The 13,051-nt window shown below is 52.5% G+C and overlaps 1 protein-coding gene across 1 annotated transcript in view; it reads right to left on the bottom strand.

The window, feature by feature from the left end:
• PEBP4 (phosphatidylethanolamine binding protein 4) overlaps positions 1-13,051 on the bottom strand; it is a 101,710-nt gene that overhangs the window by 44,792 nt on the left and 43,867 nt on the right. Inside the window, exon 4 of the mRNA XM_058042303.1 lies at positions 10,686-10,784. Coding sequence (XP_057898286.1) covers positions 10,686-10,784 — 99 coding nt within the window. The remainder of the gene's footprint in view (positions 1-10,685; positions 10,785-13,051) is intronic.

The following is a 13,051-nucleotide window of genomic DNA, read 5'->3' as shown; positions in this document are numbered from 1 at the left end:
GATGAGGGGACCCCAAAACTGCCCCCCATGCCCAGGACACTCCTTGGGGACAGTGACAGAGGGGGACACCGAGGGTGGATCCCACTCTCAATCACTGCTCCAGTTCTGACTGAGATGTGACAAACCGGCCACCGCAAGGAGCCCCATCAAACATCGCTTCCCACATCCTCCCATTCCTTAAGGAAAGCCCCAAATCCACGCACCCAGCTGGATGAGGGGACCCCAAAACTGCCCCCCCATGCCCAGGACACTCCCTGGGGACAGCGACAGAGGGTGACACCGAGGGTGGCACACGGGTGTCAGTCCCAGCCTGGTGACACCGCCCCGCTCCGGGGGGACACCGGGGCTCTCCCCCAGCCCTCGCAAGCTCTGCCTGAGCCCGGCCCAGCCGCGGCTTCGCCCCCGCTCCCCGGGGAGGCGAGAAGGGGCCGGCGGCCGCCCCCCGCCACCGCCGTGGGCAGCGGCAGGATGTGCTGTCCCTCCCCTGCACTTCCCAGCGAGCACTTTACATAACTTCTGCTGCTTAGTCACAGCTTCGACTCTTTTTTTTTTTTTTTCCCCTTTCCCTTTCCTTTTTTTTTTTTTTTTTTTGGAGCGATTTTCTCAGCCGCATCAGAGCGCGAGTCATTTCGGCAAGGGAAGTCCCTTCCTTTCTTCCGTTCCCTTGGTAACTGCACAAATTTGCTCTTCAAATGATTCATGACCGGGGTGCTGTAGGAGTTCCCTCCTCCAACACAAATCGCTCCCACACAACCACACATGCCCGATTAATCATTGATCAGTGTCTCCTCCTCAAGGTACGCCCAGCGCTCTCCTCCGGCCACCAGGATGCTCCTGAGCTCCCTGGATGCTCACAAGTGTCCCCAAAGAGGCGACACAGGAGTTTGTAAGGAATCCCATACTCGGATAGGTTTTGCAGGCTGTAAATGGAATTTTCCCGTGCTGGTGGCACGGGTTGGTGACAGGAGCCAGCGATGGGGTTGGAGCTCGGCGCTGCTGCTGATGGTGATGGATAAATCTTCCCTCAACTCCCAACTGCATCAACTTATTCAGGATCCGAGTTGTGATCCCATCCCAAACTTCCTCAGATTAAACAGAAAGGGCCGAGGGTCACTCCCCACTGTGATCATGGTGGAGGGATAGAAACCAACAGCAGAAAAAAGAGCCATAAAAGAGCTCGAAAAGAGCCAAAAAAGACCCACAAGAGAGCCAGAAAAGAGCCAGAAAAGCACCAGAAAAGAGCCAGAAAAAAGCCAGAAAAGAGCCAGAAAAGAGCCAGAAAAGAACCGCAAAAAAGCCAGAAAAGAGCCAAAAAAAGCCACAAAATAGCCAGAAAAGAGCCAGAAAAGAGCCATTAAAAAGCCAGAAAAGAACCGCAAAAAAGCCAGAAAAGAGTCAAAAAAAGCCACAAAATAACCAGAAAAGAGCAATTAAAAAGCCAGAAAAGCGCCAGAAAAGAACCGCAAAAAAGCCAGAAAAGAGGCAAAAAAAGCCACAAAATAGCCAGAAAAGAGCCAGAAAAGAGCCATTAAAAAGCCAGAAAAGAGCCAGAAAAGAGTCACAAAAAAGCCAGAAAAGAGCCACAAAAGATCCACAAAAGAGCAAAAAAAAAAAAGCCAGAAAAGAGCTAGAAAAGAGCCAGAAAAAAGCCAGAAAAGAGCCATAAAAGAGCTAGAAAAGAGCCAGAAAGAAGTCAGAAAAGAGGCAGAAAAGTCCTTTTTGTACCCCTGCTAAGCAAGGCCAAGAATCATCCCAAGGCCTCACACACCTGCACCTGCACAGGGAAGCAGCTTGGGATGGAAGTGGGAGCTTGGCTGCCAGGAATACCTCAGCTGGAAAATGAAATTAATCTGCAAAATCTCTCCCTGCCGTTTTTTTGGTTTTTTTTTTTTTTTTTTTTTTTGGTAGGTTTTATCTGATTTATTCTCATCTCGTTATGAGGAGCTAATTAACAAACCATCGTTTAAATAAACAGCAGCCAGGGTGTTTGTAACCTTGGCTTTATTGAATTGTGACAAATTAGTAGCCTCTGCATGTTAAATGAAACAGAAGCGTGAGGGGAAAAAAAAAACTGAATTCCCATGTGGATAACGATCCTTGCTGTGGACACGGACCAAAGGGAGCAACTCCTGGCCAGTGTGGAAAAATCCCAAATAACCCCAAAACCTGGCAGGTGCTGTGGCTTCACCCTGAATCCATCCCTAGGGAACGGCAGGGTCAGGACAAGGTTGGGGTGTGGATAAATCTGGGAGCCTCGTTAACACCCATTCATCAGGGATCCATGATAATTATCCTAAAAGGCACATTTGTGCTGAGGAGGGAGCAGAATTCCCAAGGGATGAGCAGGCAGCAAAGCCATGGCTGCTGTCCCAGGCCAGCCCTACCAGAAGGAAGGGAGATTTTGGGGTGTTTTTCCCTTTTTCCTACTCCCCAAAGGGTGCAAGCAACATTCTCCATCCTCCCTGGGCCTGCTGTGGGATGCCCATTCCCAAAATTCAGCACAGCCATGGCTGGGATGGCCATTCCCAAAATTCAGCAGAGCCACTGCCAGGATGGCCATTCCCAAAATTCAGCAGAGCCATTGCTGGGATGGCCATTCCCCAAATTCAGCAGAGCCACTGCCAGGATGGCCATTCCCAAAATTCAGCAGAGCCATTGCCAGGATGGCCAATCCCAAAATTCAGCAGAGCCATGGCTGGGATGGCCATTCCCAAAATTCAGCAGAGTTATGGCTGGCATGGCCATTCCCAAAATTCAGCACAGCCATTGCCAGGATGGCCAATCCCAAAATTCAGCAGAGCCATTGCCAGGATGGCCATTCCCAAAATTCAGCAGAGCCACTGCCAGGATAGCCAATCCCAAAATTCATCAGAGCCATGGCTGGGATGGCCATTCCCAAAATTCAGCAGAGCCACTGCTGGGATGGCCATTCCCAAAATTCAGCAGAGCTTCCAGCTCCTGCTGTCCCAGTGGGAATTGCTCAGTGCCAGCTCTCTCAGGGGCTTTGCGAGTGCAATTAGCTGGCAGTGTTAATTACACTCCAGGTGAGCACAAAGCTGAGCAGGGCAGCTGAGCCAGCAGCTCCTGTGCAGGAGGGAATGCTGGAATTTGCAGGAATCAACCCTTAGCGTCCCAGGACAGGATTTCCCTCTGGACAGAGCACCCCAGCACTGATGGAACCATGGAATTATGGAATTCTTTGGCTTGGAAAAGCCCTCTGAGATCAGCGAGTCCAAACCCCCAGCGCTGCCAGGGCCACCACCAAACCATGTCCCCAAATGCCACATCCACATGGCTTAAAATCCCTGCTGAATAATGATCCCACCTCTGCCCTGAGCTGGACAACCTTCACAGGGCAAAAATCTTCCCAAAATCCGACCTAAACCTCTCCTGGCACAACTTCTGTCCTGTCATTTGATACCTGGGAGAAGAAACTGGTCCCTGCCAGTCCACAGCCTCCTTCCAGGCACTGAATCTCCTTTCAAGCATCTCTCAGAACGGGAAATTAATGAAATCAAGAGTGGTTTGGGTGGGAAGGGACCTGAAATCTCATCCAGTTCCATGGGCAGGGACACCTCCCACTGTCCCAGGTTGCTCCAAATCCTGTCCAGCCTGGCCTTGGATACTTGCAGGGATGCAGGGGCAGCCACAGCTTCTCTGGGAAGTCCATCCCAGGGCCTCACCACCCTCACAGGGAAGAATTCCTTCCATAGGAGCTTGGAGAGCAAAGAAAACTTCCCCCTGAGCTGCACTCTCTTTACTTACTTTGCGTTGTTGTTTTTTTTTCTTCCTTTAATTTCTTTTATTAATAAAAGCTTCATTAACGAGCAGCGACAGAAACTCACACCAGGGAACTGAGTATTCTGAGGAGCCAAGTCATCAATTAAACCAACATTTCCCTCTGTTCTTTCCCTTTCAAACCCTCGGCTCCATCACCAAAAAGCAGAGTCGAGAGGGCTCCAGCGAGGAGGAACAATAGCAGGGCACCAACTCCTACATCTGCCCCTTCTCCCCCCCAGGGAGGAGGGGATCAGAGATCCCACAATTCCAGGGATTTATGGGAACCACGGATGCTGCATGGCACAGCCAAGGAAAGCTGCCCCAGCACCTCCAAAATGTGCAAACCCCTGTCTGCAGGGTACCCAAAAGCTGATATTTTCCCCCTTTAGCATCAATTAATGATTAAAATCATTCCTTGCCCTGACTTTTTTCTCCCGCTGGGATGGTTGAATGCACCTGGATCACAAATGCTCAGCGAAAGTGTCCCCAAAGTGTCCCTACAACTCTTCACCCAGCAGCTGAGGAGCTGGAACAGCAGCAGCCAGCAATTAACTGTCTTTGATTTTTGATATCTCTCTGATTTTTGATAAATCCAGCACTCTGGAGAAGCTGGAGCTGAGCTCCATGTGCTGCAGAGGAAAAGTTTCCCGCAGAGCACACGTCCCTTTGGGATGGGGACAGAGCCAGGGGACAGGGCCACGGGCACGGGCGAGCAGCCTGCGCCCTGCAGCTCCATTTCCATCCTTCCCTCGTGCAAAAACCCCATAATTTTTAAGGTTAATAAAGCCCTTGTTTGCTTAAGACAGCACCTGTTTCTATGGTGACACTTGCAACCCGGAGCCTGTTTATCAGCGGCGCCGCCGCGCGCGGTGACAGCGCGGCCACCACCGGGCAACGCACGGTGGGCAAGGCCAGCAGTGCTGCCAGCACCTCTGGGGACAGCGGTGCCACAATCCCCGGGCACCCAAATGCACCAGCGCCCATCCCTGGCATCCCCATCTGCCCTACAAAGCCGCAGGAGGGGCTGGAGCTGCACCCACAGTGTGGGGAAGGCCGGGGTGCGCCATGGGTGGGGATGGTTCTCCATCAAAACCATTGGGTGCGCTTCCCCTGTGCCACCCCGTGGCAGCTCCGTGCCTCAGTTTCCCCAGTGCCCTGCCCTGGGAAGGGTGCAGGGCTGCTCCAGGCGGTGCTGGTGGCAGCAGAGCCCGGCGGGTCCCGCTCGGTTCCATCCTGGCGCAGGATTTCTCCCGGCTGGCAGAACCCGTTTCCATAACGACTTTCTGTTACAAACATATTTTGATAAAAATAAAGTTAAAGCGGCGAGGCTTTAGTGGAGTACAAATTCGCTGCTCTCGCCCTCCCCCTTCCTCCTCCCCAAGGAGGGGGAATAAAGATGGAAAGCTTTCCATTTGAAGGGCAGTATTTTCTCCCTTCTTTTTCTTTCCCCACTGAATACAAAATGGAAAACCTTGTTTACCGGGGATTCGCTGTAAACCGGTTCCGACTCTGCCTGGTTACCTGATGCTCTACAGTATGTACAGGATAATGTGATAAATTCATTTCCAATTCACTGCATTATCCTTTGAATATTTTAATGACTCATTGAATGGAGTAAAAAAAAAAAAAAAAAAGAGAGAGAAAAAAAAAAGCTATTTCAAATGAACAATTATGCTGCATTAGAGTAAAGGCTGATTATATTTAAACACTGCTTCCATGGATAACGGGACATATCGACCTCCGCCTATAAGAGCTAATTTGGCTCTTATCTCTAAATAATTTTACACTGCAAATTACCATGAAAACCTAAAGGGCTTTAAAAACATTCATCAAAAGATATTATTCCACTTTGTAGCAACATTTTTATTTAAATTATTTTGAATAGGAGTGAAAGCATCTCTCGTGTTTGACAATCGGAGCGGCGACGGAGCAGCGACTGATAAGGAACGGCGAGCGGCGCCCAGGGGATGGGATGGTTCCCTCCCAAAAACCCACCTGGGAGAGCAAATCCCGAGCCAAACCCCAGAGCTGGTGGCGTGCCAAAGTTCTGCAGCACCCAGGAGTGGCATTTAGTGCTGCTGGAGCTGCTTCCCTCCAAACTGGGGGATGGCAAAGCCTGGGTGATGCCAGAGGGATGCCAGGACGATAGGCAAGGGATGCCGGGGTGGCACCCAAGGGATGGTGAGGTGGTACCCAAGGGATGCCAGGGTGGTACCCAAGGGATGCCGGGGTGGTACCCAAGGGATGTCAGAGTGATATCCAAGGGATGCCAGGGTGGCACCCAAGGGATGGTGAGGTGGTACCCAAAGGATGCCAGGGTGGTACCCAAGAGATGCTGGGGTGGACCCAAGGGATGCCAGAGTGGTACCCAAGGGATGTCAGAGTGATATCCAAGGGATGCTGGGGTAGCACCCAAGAGATGCTGAGATGATACCAAAGAGATGCTGGGGTGGTACCCAAGGGATGCTGGGGTGGCACCCAAGGGATGCTGGGTGGTACCCAAGAGATGCTGGGGTGGACCCAAGGGATGCCAGAGTGGTACCCAAGGGATGCTGGGGTGGTACCCAAGGGATGCTGGGGTGGTACCCAAGAGATGCTGGGGTGGACCCAAGGGATGCCAGAGTGGTACCCAAGGGATGCCAGAGTGATATCCAAGGGATGCTGGGAGATACCCAAGGGATGCTGGGCGGTACCCAAGGGATGCTGGGTGATACCCAAGGGATGCTGGGCGGTACCCAAGGGATGCCAGGGTGGTACCCAAGAGATGCTGGGGTGACACCCAAGGGATGCTGGGGTGACACCCAAGAGATTCTGGGGTGGCACCCAAGGAATGCCAGGGTGGTACCAAAGGGATGCTGGGTTGATACACAAGAGATGCTGGAGTGGTACCCAAGAGATGCTGGGGTGGTATCCAAAGGATGCCAGGGTGGTACACAAGGGATGCTGGAATGGTACCCAAGGGATGCTGGGTGATACCCAAGGGATGCTGGGTGGTACCCAACGGATGCTGGGGTGATGCTGGTACAATATTCAAGTGATGCTGGGGGGAGGCTGGGGGTGACACCCAAGTGATTCCTGGGGGATGTTGGGGCAAAGCCAGGGCAATACCCAGGTGATGCTGGGTGGTACTGGGGTGATGCTGGGGTGATACCCAAGGGATGCTGGGTGATACTGGGGTGATGCTGGGGTGATGCTGGGGGATACTGGGGTGATACCCAAGGGATGCTGGGTGATGCTGGGGTGATGCTGGGGGATACTGGGGTGATACCCAAGGGATGCTGGGTGATGCTGAGATGATGCTGGGGGATACTGGGGTGATACCCAAGGGATGCGGGGTGATGCTGAGATGATGCTGGGGGATACTGGGGTGATACCCAAGGGATGCGGGGTGATGCTGAGGTGATGCTGGGTGATACTGGGGTGATACCCAAGGGATGCTGGGTGATGCTGGGGTGATGTTGGGCAATGCTGGGTGATGCTGGGGTGATACCCTCATGGTACTGGGCACCACTGGAGTGATACTGGGGGGGTACCCAAGGGATGCTGGGAGATGCTGAGATGATGCTGGGTGATACTGGGGTGATACCCAAGGGATGCCCAAGTGATGCTGAGATGATGCTGGGGGGATGCCCAAGTGATGCTGGGTGATACTGGGGTGATACCCAAGGGATGCTGGGTGATGCTGGAGTGATGTTGGGCAATGCTGGGTGATGCTGGGGTGATACCCTCGTGGTGCTGGGCACCACTGGAGTGATACTGGGGTGGTACCCAAGCACTGCTGGGTGATACTGGAGTGATGTTGGATGGTACTGGGGTGATACTGGGGTGATACTGGGGTGGTACTGGGGAAGTGCCAAGCACTGCTGGGCAATGCTGAAGTGGCACTGGGTGATACTGGAGTGATACCAATCACTGCTGGGTGATGCTGAGTGATACTGGGATGGTACCCAAGCACTGCTGGGTGATACTGGGGTGGTACCAAACACTCTGGGCAATACTGAGATGACACTGGGTGACACTGGGGGATACTGGAGTGGTACCCAAGCACTGCTGGGCACCCTGGAGTGACACTGGGTGATACTGGCGTGACACTGGGCAACGCTGGGGTGACACTGGCGACACTAGGGTGACACTGGGCGACGCTGGGGTGACACTGGCAACGCTGGGGTGACACTGGCGACACTAGGGTGACACTGGGCGACGCTGGGGTGACACTGGGTGATGCTGGGATGACACTGGGTGATGCTGGGGTGACACTGGGCGATACTGGGGTCACGCTGGGTGACACTGGGTGATACTGGGGTGACACTGGGTGATGCTGGGGTGACACTGGGCGATACTGGGATCACGCTGAGTGACACTGGGCGATGCTGGGGTGACAGTGGGTGATACTGGGATCACACTGGGTGACACTGGGGTGACACTGGGTGACGGTGGGGTGACACTGCGTGATACTGGGATCATGCTGGGTGACACTGGGGTGATGCTGGGCAATGTTGGGGTGACACTGGGCGGCGCTGGGGTGACACTGGGCGACGCTGGGGTGGCACTGGGTGATACTGGGGTGACACTGGGCGATGCTGGGGTGACACTGGGTGACACTGAGGTGACACTGGGTGATACTGGGGTGGCACTGGGCGATGCTAGGGTGACACTGGGCAATGTTGGGGTGGCACTGGGCGATGCTGGGGTGACATTAGGTGATACTGGGGTGACACTGGGCGACGCTGGGGTGGCACTGGGCGATGCTGGGGTGACACTGGGCAATGTTGGGGTGACACTGGGTGGCATTGGGGTGACACTGGGCGACGCTGGGGTGGCACTGGGCGATGCTGGGGTGACGCTGGGTGATACTGGGGTGACACCGGGGCACCGGCGGGCGCGGGGGCTCCTCCAGCCCCCCGGCACGGCACCGGCCGCCCCATCCCTCCCAGAGAAAGGCACTTGCAAGCCCCTCTCTGCACCAAAGCAACAGAAGGTGTCATGTAAAGCCTACACGGTTATTTTAGAGCCAGTGTGCAAATAAGGCTGTCAGCTGAAGCTCCTCGGAGCCAAGACTTCCATATCCCCCCAAGGATCTGCATCTCAACGAGACACCATGTGGCTGAGCCCGCCGGCTCCGCACCCGGATTTGGGGCTGGGGGATCGGGAAAACTCCTCCCAGACACGCCAGGACCCCCCCACTGCACCCCCAGCCACGGGCACCGAGCTGAGGGGGGTTTGGTCCCGGCGTCCTCATGGGATAGGGGAGGATTTTTGGTGGTTTATTGGGCATTTGTGGGATTTGGGGGATTTATAAGCGTTTCTGTGTGTGTAGAGGAGAGATACACATCCACACACCCACGGGAGATGGAGGGGATATATTTATCCCATCATTATAGGGATCATATCAATATCTAGGTTTTATATAGAATATTGCATGGAGTCAGTGAATATCTCACGTTGGAAGGGACCATCAAGAGCACCGAGGCCAAATCCCTGCTCGGATATGTGTGTTTATATTTATAAATGTATTTATCTCGTGATAAGAAAGCTTAAGGAATTGTTGGGGCTTGGATCCACCCCATCCCTGGCAGATAGGGAAAAACCCTTTTCCCTCCCCAAAATCTCCTTTTTCCCGCCCTCTTTCATGGCCTAACACAGAATTATTGACCTTAGAGATCACCCAAACGCCAGGGGAAAAAAATCCCACCTTCCATTTGTGCTGGAGGTTTGAATCCCACATTTCCCTTCTTTGCTTAAAGGATTTTACACTCCAAAAAAAAAAAAAAAAAAAGGAAAACCACAATAATTAGCAAGAGGGAACGGCTCCGAAGGATCTGTGTACAGAAGGAAACACAGGAGCTTGGGCTCCTTTGCGTTTGGTAAATATTAAAATTAATGAGAGACTTTCAGGACCCTGTTGTTAGAAATGCAGAAGGGTTTCTGTGAAGGATAAAAACACAAAACAACATGAAAAAAAACCCCCAAGCCCTGTACACAAATTCCTGCAATTATTCCCGATGCTTCCTATTTTTCAGCCAATTATGGAATTCATGGAAAGTATTAATATCCTGTTTTAATTTGCTTAATATGCCCATTAACAATAAAAAGTCTAATTAAGGTATCTGTACAAAGAGCCCTCAGCAGTAATTTCAGAGAATAATAGAGGAGAACGACGCGATATTTCTTGTTAAATGCACGCTGCAAATTAATTGATATCTTAATTAGGCTTTAGTACCCAGATTATCAGTTAGATTGATTTAGGGCTGCAACATCTCATTTTTTGAAGACATAAAAACAAGCAGGAATGGGAAAAAACTGCTTTTCCAAGATATTTCTGGGAGCAAAGCCATGACACACTGGGACAGGGAGAAGGACACAGCGCCGGGAAGTGCCACAATTCATCCCAAACTCATTTCCCCCCTTGTTTTCTCACTGAATTCAAACCATTTTTAATCAAAAACAAAAAATTCAAAAACTAGAAAACTAACTGAGATTTTCACCAAACCCACTTTTTTAAGCCCAAAACTCAACCAGCAGCAGGAGCTGTTTGGAAGGACGTGCTGTCTCCGCAGAGAAAACCGGTGGTGGGGAGTTGGCAAAGTGTTTTTTGGGCTTTTTTTCCCAGCATTTCCTTAGGAGAAGGAGGGGGAAAAAAAACCTCCAAAAACCCAAGCAGCAATATTTTTGGACCAGCCTGGCTCTTTATAGCCTGAGGAAGCACTTCCCTACCTACACGCCCAGCACCATTTCCATTTCTCTGGTAAAAACTCGTCCTCCCCTCCGGGGTTTCTCCAGGAGGAGTTTGCATCCCATGGGATTCCAACCCTTTCTGGATGCTTGGGAGTGATCCCAGGAGGAGTTTGCACCCCCATGGGATCCCAGCCCTCCCTGGGTGTTGGGAATGACCCCCATGGACTCACCTGGATGTCGGTGACCAGCCAGTGCCTCCAGAAGCGGAGCCGGGGGTTCTCTCTGTTGGGAGCATCGGGGTCCACCATCACCAGGACGTATTTCTTGTTCTGCAAGAGAGGAGAGGGGGATGCTGTGGTCATGGGGTGACAGCAAAAAGCCCCCAAATTCACTTTTTTTTCCACTCTTCCCCAGCTCTGGTGGTATCACCCCAGAGGTGAGCAAGGAATGGGCTCCAGGGGAGGCCAAAAATCACCTGGGGATGATTTAATCCCAAATCTTTCCAAAGGAACAATGTCGGTTCTGTCTCCTCCAAAGGAGAATTCCCTCTGCTTCCCACCACATCCCACTGAGGCACAGGATTGCAGCCACTCTGGTATTTTTGGGATTCAGAGTTGGTTGGGGACAAGCTGGGTACCCCATCCTCCATGGGGGTGGCTGTGGGGAGCCAAACTCTGCCCCAAACATCCCAAAATAACCAAAAGATGTTCCTGAGATGCTGCAACGAGCAGCACCTGGGGGTCAGGCAACACTCCTGGGTGATGGAATTGGGCAAGGAGAGCTGGGATTTATGGATAACACTGGTTTAGCCCCCAGGAAACCCTGAGAGCCCAGCCCAGGTTGTCACTGAGGGCACCCAGCACCCAAAGGTGCCACCAGCACGGAGCCCACGTGGAAATTTTGGTCTGCTGAGGATGGAGCTGGCTTGCGAGTGACCTCTGAAAGGAAAACCTGCTGATCTCCAGGGATTTGGCAGGACCTCAGGCACCAGATTATCCCCCAAGCATGCAGATTAAGGGATCTATATCCGAATAAAAGCTCCAGGTGCGTCTGTCAGGGAGCCAGGCTGGGCTCCAGCCGCCCCGGGGGCTGGGCTGTCACCAACAGCCCTGGGATTTAGCGCTGCAATTCCCACTGGAATTGGCTGGAGCTCCGTGGCTGCCCTGTGAGACCTGGCAGGGATTTGCACAGTGAGGTTCCTGGGGCTGACTCAATATTTTTGCACCATTTCCCAACCTCTGGTTGGGGTAAGGAGGCAAAACCCCCCTGAGGTGTTGCCATAACCTGTGCCCCCCTCCCTTGACATCCCACACATCTCATATAAACCTCTTGAAGAGCACAGACAGCACCACTTTTAACCAGAAAATGCAGATTTCAACCCATTTAGCTGGCAACAGTCGCAGAGAAAATCCCAAACTCCCTCAAACCACCCCGCCCAGGAAAGATGCTGTCCTGATCATCAAACCCCAGCCTGGCATCATCCAAGGTGGAGGAATTACACCAAGGCTGCAGATGTGAGCATGGGAAAGGGGCTGTGCTGGCGTCACCACGTGAGGCTGAAGGTCGGGACCTCGAGGCATCCCACACATCTCATATAAACCTCTTGAAGACCACAGACAGCACCACTTTTAACCAGAAAACGAGGATTTTAACCCATTTAGCTGGCAACAGTCGCAGATAAAATCTCAAACTCCCTCAAACCACCCCGCCCAGGAACGATGCTGTCCTGATCCACAGATCCCAGCCTGGCATCACACAGGGTGGGGGAATTACACCAAGGCTGCAGATGTGAGCATGGGAAAGGGGCTGTGCTGGTGTCACCACGTGAGGCTGAAGGTCAGGACCTCGAGGCATCCCTTGGCATCCCACACATCTCATAAAAACCTCTTGAAGACCACAGACAGCACCACTTTTAACCAGAAAATGCAGATTTCAACCCATTTAGCTGGCAACAGTCACAGAGAAAATCCCAAACTCCCTCAAACTGCTCCACCCAGAAGTGCCACTGCCCTGATCCACAAACCCCAGCCTGGCATCACCCAGGGTGGGGTAATTACACCAAGGCTGCAGATGTGAGCATGGGAAAGGGGCTGTGCTGGTGTCACCACGAGAGGCTGAAGGTCAGGACCTCGAGGCATCCCACACATCTCATATAAACCTCTTGAAGACCACAGACAGCACCATTTTTAACCAGAAAATGAGGATTTCATCCCATTTAGCTTGCAACAATTGCAGAGAAAATCCCAAACTTGCTCAAACCACCCCGCCCAGGAAAGATGCTGTCCTGATCCACAAACCCCAGCCTGGCATCACCCAGGGTGGGGGAATTACACCAAGCCTGCAGATGTGAGCATGGGAAAGGGGCTGTGCTGGCATCACCACGAGAGGCTGAAGGTCAGGACCTCGAGGCTGAGCCGCCACCACCATCCCCACCACGCTCCCAGCTGCAGCCGGCTGAGAGGGAAAAAAAAAAAAACCAAAAAAAAAAGCAGCAAAATTCCTTAACAGCACCGAAATCAGCGCTTAATAGCAAGGAGGAGGAGGAGGAGGGGAGGGGGAGAAGAAGCCCGACAACCCAAAAACCCTGCGCTGGAAG

Source organism: Melospiza georgiana, chromosome 31, assembly GCF_028018845.1.
Source record: "Melospiza georgiana isolate bMelGeo1 chromosome 31, bMelGeo1.pri, whole genome shotgun sequence".
Classification (NCBI taxonomy): domain Eukaryota; kingdom Metazoa; phylum Chordata; class Aves; order Passeriformes; family Passerellidae; genus Melospiza; species Melospiza georgiana.
This window is presented reverse-complemented; position numbering and strand designations above follow the sequence as displayed.